General features: G+C 38.5%; 1 protein-coding gene across 15 annotated transcripts in view; it reads left to right on the plus strand.

Moving 5' to 3' along the window:
* Positions 1-16,712, plus strand: part of LOC740478 (kelch-like protein 2) — a 152,491-nt gene that overhangs the window by 24,432 nt on the left and 111,347 nt on the right. For 13 of the 15 annotated variants that reach the window (XR_010156334.1, XR_010156335.1, XR_010156336.1 and 10 more), the window contains exon 2: positions 8,952-9,077. Coding sequence is in view for 7 of the 15 variants with exons in the window: in XM_063809000.1 (XP_063665070.1) it covers positions 9,040-9,077 (38 nt within the window). In the remaining 8 variants the exon portion in view is untranslated. Of the gene's footprint in view, positions 1-1,363; positions 1,526-8,951; positions 9,078-16,712 lie in introns of those variants that run through there. The other 2 variants (XR_008547786.2, XR_010156339.1) reach the window with 1 other exon arrangement.

Consider the following 16,712-nt stretch of genomic DNA (forward strand, 5'->3'; position numbering starts at 1 on the left):
TTATAGTTTTAGGTCTAACATTATAGTCTTTAATCCATCTTGAATTAATTTTTGTATAAGGTGTAAGGAAGGGATCCAGTTTCAGCTTTCTACATATGGCTAGCCAGTTTTCCCAGCACCATTTATTAAACAGGGAATCCTTTCCCCATTTCTTGTTTTTGTCAGGTTTGTCAAAGATCAGATCGTTGTAGATAAGCGGCATTATTTCTGAGGGCTCTGTTCTGTTCCATTGGTCTATATCTCTATTTTGGTACCAGTACTATGCTGTTTTGGTTACTGTAGCCTTGTAGTATAGTTTGAAGTCAGGTAGCGTGATGCCTCCAGCTTTGTTCTTTTGGCTTAGGATTGACTTGGCAATGCGGGCTCTTTTTTGGTTCCATATGAACTTTCAAGTAGTTTTTTCCAATTCTGTGAAGAAAGTCATTGGTAGCTTGATGGGGATGGCATTGAATCTATAAATTACTTTGGGCAGTATGGCCATTTTCACGATATTGATTCTTCCTACCCATGAGCATGGAATGTTCTTCCATTTGTTTGTATCCTCTTTTATTTCATTGAGCAATGGTTTGTAGTTCTCCTTGAAGACGTCCTTCATATCCCATGTAAGTTGAATTTCTGGGTATTTTATTCTCTTTGAAGCAATTGTGAATGGGACTTCACTCATGATTTGGCTCTCTGTTTGTCTGTTATTGGTGTATAAGGATGCTTGTGATTTTTGCACATTGATTTTGTATCCTGAGTCTTTGCTGAAGTTGCCTATCAGCTTAAGGAGATTTTGGGCTGAGACGATGGGGTTTTCTAGATATACAATCATGTCATCTGCAAACAGGGACAATTTGACTTCCTCTTTTCCTAATTGAATGTCCTTTATTTCCTTCTCCTGCCTGATTGCCCTGGCCAGAACTTCCAACACTATGTTGAATAGGAGTGGTGAGAGAGGGCATCCCTGTCTTGTGCCAGTTTTCAAAGGGAATGCTTCCAGTTTTTGCCCATTCAGTATGATATTGGCTGTGGGTTCATCATAGATAGCTCTTATTATTTTGAGATACGTCCCATCAATACCTAATATATTGAGAGTTTTTAGCATGAAGGTTGTTGAATTTTGTCAAAGGTCTTTTCTGCATCTATTGAGATAATCATACGGTTTTTGTCGTTGGTTCTGTTTATATGCTGGATTACGTTTATTGATTTGTGTATGTTGAACCAGCCTTGCATCCCAGGGATGAAGCCCACTTGATCATGGTGGATAAACTTTTTGATGTGCTGCTGGAGTTGGTTTGTCAGTATTTTATTGAGGATTTTTGCATCGATGTTCATCAGGGATATTGGTCTAAAATCTCTTTTTTTGTTGTGTCTCTGACAGGCTTTGGTATCAGGATGATGCTCACCTCATGAAATGAGTTAGGGAGGATTCCCTCTTTTTCTATTGTTTGGAATAGTTTCAGAAGGAATGGTACCAGCTCCTCCTTGTACCTCTGGTAGAATTCGACTGTGAGTCCATCTGGTCCTGGACTTTTTTTGGTTGGTAAGCTATTAATTATTGCCTCAATTTCAGAGCCTGTTACTGGTCTATTCAGAGATTCAACTTCTTCCTGGTTTAGTCTTGGGAGGATGCATGTGCCGAGGAATTTATCCATTTCTTCTACATTTTCTAGTTTATTTGCGTAGAGGTGTTTATAGTATTCTCTGATGGTAGTTTGTATTTATGTGGGATTGGTGGTGATATCCCCTTTATCATTTTTTATTGCATCCATTTGATTTTTCTCTCTTTTCTTCTTTATTAGTCTTGCTAGTGGTCTATCAATTTTGTTGATCTTTTCAAAAAACCAGCTCCTGGATTCATTGATTTTTTGAAGGGTTTTTTGTGTCTCTATTACACTTTCAACTTGGAGGGAAGTAGAAAACTTTGTTTAAAGCTGAGGACTCAACAGTCTCTCAGGTAGTTGACTGGCTGTGGTGATTTGTGAACTCAGAAGCCTATGGATAATGAATCCAATCTTTCTTTCTAGGTCAGAAAACTACATGTATCTGGTCACTGAAATAGACATATGGTAGAGTGAAAAGAACATGTGTTTTAGAAACAAGACCCATTGACTTGGGTTTCAGTGCTGACTAAACATACATTACTCTGCAGAATCTTCGTCAGATTACTTACGCAATCTCTCTGAGTCTCAGTTTTCTCATCAATAAAATGAAGACAATAATAATACCTGATATGTATATTTTATGAACAAATTGCATAAAGCACCCACCTGAAACAACTTACAGATAACAGGTCCTCAATAAACCTTTGTTTCTCTCCTAATTCTCTGAGAAAGGAAATCTGGGAGCAATAACAATGTTTTAGAAGCATCCTAGGTCTCAAACCAGTGATATTTTGTTAAGAAAACCCGTGTCATTCTGGTGTTTATGAGAAAGTCACCTAAAAGTTACTTAGGTATTTTATGATTTGCACTAGTGATCAACTTGGGACTGGCTATGCCTTGGATTTGCCTGTTAAGGATAGTATTGCACTGTATCACCCTCTGGGAATACATGTTTCCACTATATGATCTCATAGCAATTGAAATGAAAGTGTCTGATTCAAGAAGGAAGGTTGGCAGGAAGAAACTAAAGTGGCTTCTTACCATTTTCACCATGACCTAACCTGTGTCTCATGGCCATTTTAAGCTTCGCAGAAGGATCCAAATAGGATCAATGTAAAGCAAATAGCCCTTGGGCTCACAGAAGGCTGGTAACAAAATAAGCATGTTAAACTTTCAGTCTTAAATTTATCAGTGGCAGTGACCTAATTTAACCTTAGGTGGGACATCCTGTTATCTCTGTTAAGTAGCATCATTAGTTTTTTTTTTTTTAATTAATGCTCAGATTACATTTTTAACATTACACTTTTCCTTCTCCAGCTACCCAATTCTGTAGCCCCTCGGTTTTTATCACTTATCTGTAGTCCATCTGGAAAAGAATATACGGAACTTAGGGACCAATTTCTCTACAGACCTTTTCTACTGATGATATGATTGAGCCAACCAGCTAAGGGCAGACCCAGCCCTTTCTTTTCCATTTTGATAATATTAAAAGGCTTGAGTATTGCAGTTTGGGGGTCATGAGTGGACTAAGTATATGTGTGCATGTGGATGCAAATGCTATGGAGGTAGAGCTATAGCTGTACCCTCTCTCTCTGGGCTCTACAGTCAACATCACCCACGGAGTGGTCTGGAAGAAGTGGAAATCAACAGAAACTCCTGTGGATCCCTATTCCATTCCTCCAAGGGAAAGTACAAACCACAATCCTTAGCATGGTTTACAAAGCCACTACTTAAATCAACAGTTGATTTTTCCATTCCCTACTGTGTACTGCAAGATCTAGATCTATTAAACTTCTTGCAGTCCCCAATCCCCTGAATGTCCATGCCTCTGTTGCTTCAGGTCTCAGCTTGGATGCTGATTGCTCGAAGATTCTTGCCTCGAACTATCAAGAGTGAGTCAGGCAACCCTTCTTCTCCCAGGTGTAATGACCTTCTAAAGGTCTCAGAGTAACTCATAAAAGACAAGAACAGCTGATTCATGATAACCAAAGGAATATTGTTATCATGAAGCCCAGCGACATCATTAGCAAGGGCAATAGGATGTTAAAATCTCATCTCAAAGGAATAATGTTCTAGAGATCACAAAAATCCTTTTACCCCATTGTATAATAGAAGGGAGTGTTTTTGTAGAGTATTATTCTTCATATATCCTTATTGTGAAATAGCATTTTAAGGCATATTCTAATCATCTCAGAATTTATGTATCCTATTTTTTGATCTTAAGTTGTTTAGCTTTTTATATGTCAAAAAATAGAGGTCTCTATCAGAAATATATGAGAGAAGGATTTGAGGGACAGATAGAAGGAGTAACAGGAAAGTCTTAAGGTTACTGTCAAATCCCTAGCAGTGAATGGGGAATGAGAGAGAATTCTGAAGTTTGCCGACAAAGCTTATTTCATTCTGTTTTAATGATTAGCCTCTAAATTTTAGAAATATTATGACCTATTTAATTAGGTTTTAGATTTTGTATCTGGGATGACTGGTTGGTTTTCTTTCAAAGAGATTATAAATGTACAGCAGTGTGCAGGAGAATGTCTACCATAGAGTGGTGAGTGTGGCTTGCTAATTCTCATTAATAACAAAACAGCCTAAGAAAACAGCCATTTTAGAAGATTAATGTGTCCATTGAATGATCTTGCATGAAGAATTTATGACTCCTTCTTAGTCTGGGTTTATCCCAAAAATGATGAGCCCCTTTAAAGCAATGTAGATAAGAGGTTGTTCATCTCCTATGCCCCTCATACCACAGGTAGAAAAAGATGGATTTGCATTATCACAGCTCCCTACTGCCACATCCAAACCATTATGTTTCTGCCTTTTTCAAAACAAAATATTATTTTCTGAGACCACTCCCATTTGGCTGTGGTCCAGCCTACTTCATCATTGTTATCTACCATCCACTCCCTCTAGCATTATCATCTACCATCTATCACTGAAAATCTTGGTACTTGGCTCACCATCATCTGTGTCCTGCCATCATCCTGGGTGACCTCAAAGTCCATGTGGATAAGCCACTTGTCAGTCTGGCTTCACAGCTCCTTAACCCCCTCATATCTAATGACCTTTACTTCTTTTATGCTTTATCTACTTACATCCAGGGCTGTGTCCTGTGATCTGTCATCATTAAAGCTGCTCCTTCTGTTGTATTTAACATGCCACTCTGACCACAACTTTCCATGCTCTCAGCTCCTTTATTTTATTCTGCACATTAGTTATTGGCTGGGAGAGAAATTTTCTTAGTTGTTGCCTCTATTTCCTCTCAAGTTAAAGCCCCCTCCTGTTTGTTTAAATTCTTTATTCAGTTGATATCCTGTTTCCAATTTTAAAACTCTCTCACTTTTTCCTGCACTGACCTAGGTGCTATTAGGCATGCATGGTTTCTAGTCTTAGAGTAATTATCAGCACTCCCTGGAATGACTTCTGTGTATTTCAGTCAGCTTCCTCCACATTTGCGACAATGGCTGTGCCTTTAGTCACCCTCCTGTAGCCTTTTACCTTTGCCCTCAGCAGACAACCTGCACATTACTTCACAGAGGAAAGAAACCATCAAACAATTCCCTCAATTTATGCCTTCTCAATTACAAAGTTACCTACTATTACTTTCTTTACTCCTATTAATTGTTACACTCACGTATGAGGTTGTTTTTGCATTGCTATAAAGAAATACCTGAGACTGGGTAATTTATAAAGAAAAGAGGTTTAATTTGCTCATGATTATGCAGGCTATACAGGAAGCATGGTGGCATATGCTTCTGGGGAGGCCTCAGGAAGCTTCCGATCATGGTGGAAGGCAAAGGGGGAGCTGGCACATCACATGGCAAAAGCAAGCGAGAGGAGGAAGGTGCCACATACTTTTAAATGACCAGATCTCGTGAAAACTCACCATTGCGAGGACAGTACCAACGGAATGGTAAACCATTCATGAGAAATCTGCCCCCATGAGCCAATCACCTCCCACCAGGCCCAACCTCCAACATTGGGGATTACATTTCAACATGAGATTTGGGTGGGGACAACATCAAACCGTGTCAACCCACTTACTCTTTCAATGTGTATTTTAATTCCTGCTATGGTCTAGGCACTGTGCCACATTATAAACAGAAAAATAGACACAGTTTCAGTCAAGGGAAAGCAAGGCTTGAAATTGCAATAGTGTGTCACATGTAAAGTTTTTTTTTTTTTTCCTGTTTCTTCCTATCACCCTCTCTTTCTTTTTTATTTATTTGCTTATTTGGGTGAGGTGGGATGTGAAGACGATCAAGTCTCTCCCATTATAAGACATAAAGATACCTAAATTCTGTTGACATTTCTAGAACCTACTCAATCTTTCTCCTTCTCTTTGTAGCCAGGCTTCTTGAAAAAATAATTTGTACTTTTTGTCTTCACATGCTTATCCTTCATTAATACCTCAATCTACTGCAACATGGCTTTCATATTCACCAGTCCACTGAAACTACTCACTAAGGTCATAGATGAATTTTTAGTTGCCAAACCCAGTGCACATCTTGGCCCTTATTTTATGTCATTGTAGCATTGCATACCATTGACTCTTCTTCTTCTTCTTCTTCTTCTTTTTAATTTCTCCTTTTCTTTTGCTGACTTTTTTCTTTCTTGACATTCCTTTTCTCTGGATACTTCTTTTCAGGCTCTTCCATAAGCAACTTTTCCTTAACTGACAGATACCTTAAATGTTGGAATTGCATCTTTAAATCACTTTTTATTCCATACAATGTACCTCGATCATCTTTTTCATTCTCATGTCTTAATGTTCAAACCATATGTCTCTAAAATTTAGAGATCCAGCCCAGACATCTTTCCTACTGGGTAGGAAAAGTGCTGTAATCCCAGCACTTTGGGAGGCCGAAGTGGGCAGATCACCTGAGGTTGCAAGTTCAAGACCAGCCTGGCCAACATGGCGAAATCCCGTCTCTACTACAAATACAAAAATTAGCTAGGCATGGTGTGCCTGTAATCCTAGCTACTTGGGAGGCTGTGGCTTCTCATTCAGAAGCAGAACAGAAAATGATGCATAATGTCTAAAACTATAGACGTGAGATATATATACATATATATTAGGAATAACTAGTTAAGTGAGAGGTAAAGGTTTGGGGTTTGCTTAATTTTAGAGGTTATATTCATGTTGAGTACCTATTTCATGGCTTCATGTACCATCCATGTAACCAGTGATTCCCACATTTCTGCCTCCAGCTAAACTTTTCTCTCCAACTCTAGACTTCAATATTTATCTGGTGATTTGATGCCTTCACTTGGATGTCTGATGTTTTAAAACCAACATGTATAAAAACAGCTCTTGATCTCCGCCTATCTCAAACAGTTTCCACCTGCAGCCTTCTTCATCTCGATGAACAGAAACTCAGTCCTTTCTCTTGTTCAGGCCAAAAGACTTGGAGTCATTCTGACTTTCTTTGACATGTCATATGGTTGTTTCAACAGATCTCGTTGGCTGTATCTTCAAAATGTCCAGAACCCAGCCAGTTTTCATCACCTCCACTGCAACTATCCTCCCTAAGCCATTGTCATCTCTTAGTGAATTATTGTAATATCCTGCTAAATAGTTGCCCCCTTTTCATCTTTGACCCGTGTAGAGTGTTCTCAACCAGCAGCCAAAGTGGTCTTTGGAAAACATAAGTCGGATTGTGTCACTCTTTTGCAGTGTCTCCTCATTTCACTCAAAGTGAAAGGCCTTAGGATATCCTAAAAGGCCCATTGTGATCTGCACTCCCCTCTCCTGCTCAGCCCCAGCCTTTTGCCAAAGCTGCAAGGGTCACAGTTCCTGGAACATACCAGGTACATATTGGCCTTTGCTGTAGTTACTACTTCCATCCGGACGTTCCCACACCCCCTAGTCTTTTGTTCAAATCTCAGTTCTCAACTAGGCCTTCCCTGAGCACCCTATTTACTGCAGATTACACCCCTCCACCATCCCCACATTTCTCACTCTCTTCACCCTGCCCTGCTTTTTCTATTTCCATAACACCATTTCCTAACATGCCAGTTGCTTCCCTGACTTGTGTTGTCTTCCCCTTTCCCCTCACCAGACTCCAAGCTCTATGAGGACAGGGATCTTTGTTTTATTCACTGATATATTCCAAGTGCCTTAAGAGTAGCGATTGGTACATGGTTGGTACTAAAAAAAAATTGCTGAACGAATTAATGAACGATAATGTTTAAAAATGAATCATCCTTTTAGAAATGGGTCAGGAAAGGAAGAGAAGTGCAGCAATTAATAATGATGTTTGCTTGTTCTTTGATATATATACAAGTATGATATTTTTAGATTTCATTTTTTAAGCCTGGTTAAAAAATTGGTGCCCTGATTTTTTATGTAATAGCTTTATTGAGGTATAATTTACATACCATAAATCCACCCATTATAATTGTGCAATCTAATGATTTTTATTAAATTTATAAAGTTTTATAACCATTGCTTCAAAAAGTTGTCTTGTGTTCATTAATTCGCAGTTAATTCTTGCCCCCCTCCTCATGGGACCCTGATTTTTTTGGTTAATTTTATGGTCCTAAGTCTTGAAAGAATAATTCATGTAGCAATGCTAGTATAGCCTTGTGTGCTTAAAAAATATAAATTTAAATATTCACTGTTCAGTGTAGGAAATGGTATTGAAATATTAGTGAAAAGAACAAGATGGAGAATCAGACTGGCCATACTCTTACCCAGCCCTACCATTTACCCCGTTACTCAAACTATTCTCTTCATCTGTTAAATGGGGATAATAATAGTAATTTGCTCAGAGAGTTGTTGTGAGGATTAACCAAATAATGAAAGTAAACTGCTCAGCACAGGGCTGCCATATGGTAAATACTCAATAACTATTAACTAACATGATTAATCTCGATTAATCTCTTGTTAGTATAGGTCAAAATATATGGGGTTAATATATCCTGGCAGGTAGAGAGCAAAATGTAAATCAGATTCTAAGTTTCTGAAGTTTGTGTAAAATATGATCCTGCTCTGTCTTGGTTTGTTAATAACGTATGACTATAGAAGTTTGTAAAAGCAAGTTAATTTCCAATGGAGAAGATCATTTCTCAACAGTTTTATTTGGAGATATCTGCTAAGCCACTTCTATTGAATATTCTGTGTTGATCTTTGACGGAACTTTGATACCAGGGAGGTAATTACCCACTTTTTAATTGAAACCATAGTGTCCATCAGAAACTGTTCTCAATTGTCTTAACCTTACATTGAGATATTCTGTCCATGAGACTTCCTCTAAATAAGTAGGGGAAGGAGACATTCATTGTCTCTCTTGTAGCTTGATAAGCTGAACTAAATGATCTTTAATAAGATCTTTTTCTGTTTTTGTTCTTTTCTTTTATGTACAGGTGCACAAAGCAGGGTCATCAGAAGCCTCTCGATTCAAAAGATGTTAATACCGAAAAACACTGCCCAGTGACAGTGAATCCTTGGCATATGAAGAAAGCTTTCAAAGTCATGAACGAATTAAGAAGGTATCATTATACTAATGTACATGCAACCACTGGTTTCGTCCCTTTATTTTTCAGTTGTTTGTAGTGAATATATAATCAACCTTCCATTGATGCTTTGTCTGGTACACAGAACATTAAAAGCTTTTTCTGCAAGTTTTTTAAAGGAAAAGAGCAAATAATTTATCAGAAGCGTGGATGGCGTGGGGCTCCTCTATTAGTGTGGTAGCCACTTAGCCACATACAGCTAGTCTGATGAGATAGTTTGGAGGTGAAAAATACACAGGGGATTTCTAAATGCAAAAAAAAAAGAAATGTAAATATTTTATTCATACTTTTAAATATATTGATTCCATGTAGAAATGATAATATACTAGATATTTTGAGTTAAAAAGAATACAGTAGGCCAGGTGCGGTGACTCATGCCTATAATCCCAGCACTTTGAGAGGCCAGGGCAGGAGGATCACTTGAAGCCAGGAGTTTGAGACCAGCCTGGTCAACACAGTGAGACTCTGTCCCTATTTTCTTTCTGTTTAAAGTTAAAAATAAGAGAATATATTATTGAAATTAATTTCTCTTGTTTCTTTTTACCTTTTTAATGTGATCACTATAAAATTGTGACTTGCGTTATGTTTATATTGGACAGTGCTGGTCTAGGGCTTCTAACTTACTGTGGCGAAGAATATGGAAAGAAACTTTTAGAGAAAAATGTAACCCTTTTTTTGTGGGAGTGGTGGTAGTTTTGGGGGGCAGTGACCTGCCTGTTGCTGAGGTAATTCTCAAGTGTACTAAGGATCACTGCAACTTTTAAGTAGTGTTAAAAGTTGATTGAAAAATGAGTAGCTTTTTTTAAATTAAAAGGGTAATATATGTATTAAGAGTCTTGGTTTTATTTTCTTAGCACTTTATGAAAGATCTGCTTTTTCCCACCATTCCCTTTGTGAAAGTACTCTATGTATATCTATCTGAAATGCTGAAAGCCTGGCTAAGAAGGGATTAAACCTTCCCTTAATCTTTCTATGCTTCCTAAAAGCTCTCCCTTTTAGGCCCATCATTTGTTTGTTTCTTCTTTAATTAAATTAGGGATTCAATAAATATTTATCTGCTAGGTACTGTAGGTACAATGGTGAGCAAGAACAAATATGGTTGCCACCCTTGTGGGCCCATAGCTGACTGCAGGAAGCAGGCATTCATCAAAGAATCACAAAAATAATTTACTATAATGACAGTAAGTGCTGCAAAGGAGGGCTGCTGGTGCTAGAAAGGTGGATAACAGTGGTCAGGAAAGGCTTTCTTGAGAAGACAGGAATAATTATGCTGATATCTAGAAGGAAAAGAAGATAAGGGGATAAAGTCAGGATGGGAGTGAGGAGAGGGAGAACAGTGTTCCAGGCATTGGGAATGCAGTGCCACAACTTAGGGTAGGAAGGAGCTGGCCTCATCGGAGGAACTGACAGTGTTGCTGCAGTGCACATGGCGGTGGAATCACACAGGAGAGGCAGCTGACTTGGTAGGAGGGGCCATTGGACTGAGGTCCTGAAATTTTGGTCTTAATCAAGAGTTGCCTTGAGAGAAAGCCAGTGGAGAGTGTTAAGCAGGAGTGTGACCTGATCAGATTTATATTTTGAACACACTGGCTGCTGGGTAGAGAATGGATTGGAGAGAGATAAGAGAAAGTTAAACTGAATGTTGGATCATTTGATTTGCTTTCTAGTACCGCTTTGACAACATTTTCAAAATGTGGGTTTTCACTTATTCTTTGGGAGAATATATAGCTGGAATAATCCAGCAAGTCTCAGGGTACTGTTTCAGGTTTTTAATCCTGTTTTGACAGTAGTTATTAGAATGTAAAATGCATTGGTTACTAAGTGGAACTGCAAGAAAAGTAGGAAAAATAGTCTGGTTGTTTTAAGACTGGGATCTTTAATGGCTCTTTTTTCTCTTTGAGAAGTCTAAAAAGACTGACTTTTAATAGGACTATTCAAATGTTCTTTTTCCCCACTCCTATGGGTGGGGCACGGGTAGCCTTGGCTTTCTGCTGGTGTTAATGTGAGTGGGTCTCTGTTGACCTGGGCATGACTCACTAAACTGCAGGGAAGGTAACACCAAGTGCTCCTTCCCTTGGGGTGAACGACCTGAGTTTGGGGACAGACTCTGGTCTCAAGCCAGTTATTTTACTTGTTTGAGCCTGACTATAAAATGAGAGGCATGGACAAGATGGTGTCTAAGGTTCAGTGCTGCTCTGACATTCTCAGCCTAGAGATGTTTTTCCTGCTTACCTGCAAGCCCTGTGGTGTCCTTGCCTGGCCCTAGGATTATTTATAAGCTCCAGTCTTCATTCATCTGTTTGCCCCTTTTTGGATGTGAACTCTATAACTGTGAGATAGTACCTTCTTGTTCTTTGTGTGGCACCCTTTCAGCAGCTAGTATGTCACTGGGCTGGTAGTTGATGCTGATTTTCAGAACAAAGAATGACCTTTGAATAGCCAGAGTATTGGCTGCCAGGTCTATAACCTGGATTGTTTTAATGAAAGCGCCAACAACAACAGTATTTTTAAAAATGGACTGTCTTTCGGGTTCATCAGACCTTTTTAAAAATGTCATTCCCTTCCACCCTTAAATCTTATAGCCATTTTGAGTAATTCTTTAAAAAAAAATCTCTGAAGAGGCCTATTCCTTGTACAGCTGAAAATCATTAATTATTTCCTGTCCTTGCATCAACTTCCTCTTGCCCAGAAAGGGTAGTTGAGAGTGTTTTCCTGACTTCTGGGAAGGGAGAACTTCCTTGTTCTCACCACTCTGCCCTTGGGCTCTAACCTCAAAGTGGTAGAGCAACAGCTGTACTCCGAAGAATGTTAATGTGAACCTTTGGCTGATGGAAGCAAAATTTTAGGAGTAAAAGTCACTTTCAGTTATGGCTGATGTAAGGTGTGGTTGTGGGATTGGGGGTAGGAAGACAGGAGTTCTGTAAGGTTTAAGTTACAGAATTAAAATTGTTTGATAGAAAAAGTACATGACATTTTATTGTTTTCTTAAACTAATCGTTTTTAGACAGGAGGCCCAGAGACCTAGCTTTATATCCCAGCCTGGTAAGAGCTTGAATATCTTGAAATTATTTGGTTTAAAAACCCTGCAGTCATATGTAAACAATGTATTCAACAAGTATTGGTGAGCACCTAATCAGCTAATATGCCTGAAAGGCTGTGTGGGATCCAAAAACAGTATCAGACTTAGGCCATGCCCTTTGAGTGTCTAGAGAGCTGCTGGACACATACAGAGAGGAGGATGAGGCAGTGAAAAAGTGTGCAAATCATGGGTGCCCAAAAGGATTCTCATGGGGAAAATTCACACAGCCCACAGAGGTGGGCTTCAGTTGGGCCTTGATGGGAGTGCAGCAGGATTCACTGAGGGGATGGAGTGGGAATGTCTTTCCTGGCATGATTAATTGCACAAGTCAGGGAGGGAATAAACGTCATCTGTTGGATAAAGTGAATCAAGGGTTCATCCTGGGGAGTCTGTGCAGAAAAGGTTAGGAAGCAAGAGAAGGGCAGAATTGTGGCAGGCTTAAATAGTATGATGAATTCGGACTTAATCCTCTGGGCAGTGGGATTCAGTGAAGGCTTTTGAGAAATGGAGCATCATGCTAAGATTAATGATGTTGGAGTTGTGAAAGGATGGCTTTTAGGTCAGCAGTGCATCTCTGGTGGGAAATTCAGATCTTAACTCTAAATTTCCCAAGTGTGGATGGGGGAAATTTTTCAAAACACTGACATTTTCAAAATCAACCCAATAGATCTTCACAGAATGCTTATAATGTGCAACACACTGTATTAGGTCTATAGAGGGGACAGAGAAGCAGACTGTACCCCAGGTAAGTTTTTTCTTTTTCTTTTTTTCGAGATAATCTCACTCTGCCACCCAGGCTGGAATGCAGTGGCGTGATCTCAGCTCACTGCAACCTCCAACTCCTGGGTTCAAGCGATTGTCCCACCTCAGCCTCCCGTGTAGCTGGGATTACAGGTGCGTGCCATCACACCCAGCTAATTTTTTATATTTTTAGTAGAGACAGGATTTTGCCATGTTGGCTAGGCTGGCCCAGATAAGTTTTATTGACAAAATTAGATTGCTAGCTTTTGGAGAAGACCAAAGAGCAACTGTTGAAAGGTGGCATTTTGTGTTTAAAATAAATTAAAAAAAAAACCTACTGTTTTTTAGGCTATAGGTTAAGACTGTACTTGAGCTTTAACAATTTCAATGAGTATTAGTGGTGGGGGCACAACCTATTAGCTTTATTTACAAGGAATGTAAGTTTGATCCTTAATATTTAGGAGTTGAAAGTATTCAGTAAGGATGAATCATATGAAGCAATTCAAATGTTCACCTTTATATCCTGTACAACCCATAAATATTGAGTTGTTCATTCATAACAGCAGTTCTTAACATTCCAGAAGATATTTAAGCAAAATAGCCTGATCTGCCCTCTTAAAGGAATGGTTATTGTGTTTTTCCTCCAGGATTTTAGGCATCATGGGACCTATATCACTACTAGGATTAGATTATCTGTTGTGCATCCATAAAAACATTTGATTTGTGGCTGTTGAATTTTGGCTAAATTGTTATTGTGTCTATTGTATGAATTCATACTTTGTTACTTAGACGGCAAGTGAATTAAACAGTGAACTTAAGGGAGTCTCCCTTTTTCTTCAGGTATACCTAAGATATTTTGATACAGGTATATAATGTATAATAACCACATTAGAGTAAATGGGATATCCATGACCTCAAGCATTTATCCTTGGTGTTATAAACAATCCAGTTATACTCTTTTAGTTATTTTTAAATGTATAATTAAATTATTATTGACTACAGTCACCCTATTATGAGACATATTTTACTTTTAAGAAGATAGACACCGTGCATTTTAAAAGCAGTGACAGGTTTTTCTCAGTCTTAGGAATTCATTCATTTTATATCAGAAAACCCAAGGATGCCTTAGTATGTTCAGGCATGTTTCATACCTTTTCAAAGCAGTTTCTTTTTTTCCTGAGAAGGACCAATTTTCATGATATAATTTTATTTAGGAGATGGAGTGCCTTTCTTTATTCTGTGCTATTTGAGTTTTACATTAAGCCTATCTAACTCCTGTTCTTTTCCCTTTAGATTTGAGCTTAGAAGCCACTTTCATTCTGAAGCTTTTCCATAAGGTTGAGCCTAGCTTCTCCTGTGTGTTTCCAAATATCCCACACTTGTCCCATCTTAAAGTCATGGGTTCATTTTATAATCACTTATTTCCTTGTCTGTCTCCCTCACATGACTGTAAACTTCATACTGTCATGGCTGTTAATCTTGTTTATTTTGGTAAGCTCACACAGTCCTTGATAAGTGAATGAATAAATGCAAATTTTGCTAAATAACAACTTATTTATACCATTATTTTGGAGGCCTTCTTTTCCTACAGTTTATCCCTCATTAGATTTCAAGTAATAGGAACATAAACTTAGAAATTCACCATGGAAGACTTTGCATATGGGCTGCTAAAAGAAGTTTTTCTTATTTTTAGTGCCAGACTTTTCATTTGTAGCTCTCTCACTCAAAAGTCATTCAGCTTCTTGTAAGCATGCAAATTTGGAAAAAGGTAAGGGCCAGACTCAATGTACACACACTGATATACACTCATTGTATGCTTAGTGACACAAACTAGTAAGAGTTTGTTAGCTCTCTCATCTCTGAATGCTGTTTTAAAATATGTTATTACTGAAGACAGATAAAAAATTGAATACTAAAACTAAGCATGTCCTTAATGTGTAAAGTGGCTCTGAGACCTAACCCAGGACGTGGCTGCATAATATTATAGCAGTGTTTTAACCTTATTAGTTAACTAACATTAACTAATAAGTCAGTAAGGCCAAGTTAATTACGTAAGTGACAGCCGGCAGGTATTATGTTAGAAGGTTTGGATCAATGAATAATTGTAATTGAAGCCAAATGTAATTAGTTATGTGATTTTTGAGGTGTTCAGGTGTAATTCCACTTGTGTTCCATCTTGAAACTAAAGCACTAGGAAGGATTACTGACAAAAGGAAAATAGGCATAAAGATGCACTTGACTCATGTTTGAGTTGTGTTCAAATCCCCAGGTCACAAAAGAGAAACCTGGATTGCTTTATTCTAGAGAGACCATGCATGCTCTGCTGACCCTGCTTACCTGCCTCCAGAGTTTCTTTGCTCCCACCCTTCTCTGTCCCCACTCTTCTTGGCTCACAGTTCCGCATTCTGCTTTGCTGCTTCAGGTCTCCATGCGATAGTACATCATGTTCTCTTTGGGATTCTTTTGCTCCTTCTCAATCCAGCTAACTCTTACTTGTTTTTAGAACTCAGTTTAAGGCCAATAGCTGCAGGAAGCCCTTTCTGATCCCCAGTCTGATTTAAATGCAGCCCCCTCACCCCAACCTTTCCATAACATCTTTATTACGGTGCTTTCCACTTTATCCTATAATTTTTGCATTGCCAGTTTTTTCTGCTGGTCTTCTTAAGGGCAGAGATGGTCTTGCAGTACTTTGTTGAATGAATGAACAAACTTTGATTTTTAAAAATATTCTGTAGAGGTAGTGCTTAAAACCCACTAAATTTGGAGCTTTTATTAGCTATATATAGAACTTAAAAATACTTTCTAGTATATTGTATGTCAAAAAATAAATTGTTGTTATTTATAATTTATTTACTATTTCCCTTTCTTGTTTTATTCAAACTTTAACAGATCTTAAAACAGTATAGCTTTAGGTTTTGTGTAGTGGTCAAGAGGCTCTGGAGTTAGCCTGTGGATTTGAATCCTGGCACTGCCTCTAGTTGGAGGACTTTAACCTTGGTTTCCCCAGCTATAAATTTGGGGATAAAAATAATACCTTATAACATTGTGGTGGGCACTAAATGAAATAATACATGCAGGTAAAACTCTTGCATAGTACCTTCCTGAAAACACTGCTGACACCACTGACTTTTCCACCCTAGTTTTATGTGAACCCATGGAATTCACAGAATTGCAGAATGGTTTTATATTCTCAGAGCAAATGGTAAACTTTGTCAGTTCTCTAAAATGATCTGGAGGAATTGTAAATTAGTGATACTGTGCCACCTTTTATGACTCCAATATGGGACCTGCTTTATGTCTCATACAGCATCATGAGCCATTAAACTGGTAACACACGAGCCATACTATAATCTAAATGGCATAGCAGTCTCATCAGCAATGAGGCCCTGGGATGCAGTCATCACTGATGCTGGGGTACTCTTTTTTTCTTCCATTTCTCCTAAACTGGAAGGAGAATAGTTACCAGTAGGCTCTCCAAAAAGTTTTGGCATGAACTTTATGGGAACAAGTTTGCAAGCAGTATGGACAGGTGGAAAACTTCAAGGACTTCGTCAAGCTCATGGAAAATGTTGCTTGTAAGCTACTAGAAAATTACAGAAGTAGGCAGGCCACCTTTTTAGGAAATAGAACAGTAGAGGAGGGTGCCAAGTGTGACCTGCATGCACTATGCGCATAGACATAAATTCAGTGCTTGGGTATGTGAGGTGTGGAAGGGACATTTACTTTCACCACACCTGTTTCAGTCATTCATAGTATGACTACTAGCAAGGCAGGTTGTAGGCTTTGGAGCC

This window comes from Pan troglodytes, chromosome 3 (genome assembly GCF_028858775.2).
Source record: "Pan troglodytes isolate AG18354 chromosome 3, NHGRI_mPanTro3-v2.0_pri, whole genome shotgun sequence".
Taxonomy (NCBI): domain Eukaryota; kingdom Metazoa; phylum Chordata; class Mammalia; order Primates; family Hominidae; genus Pan; species Pan troglodytes.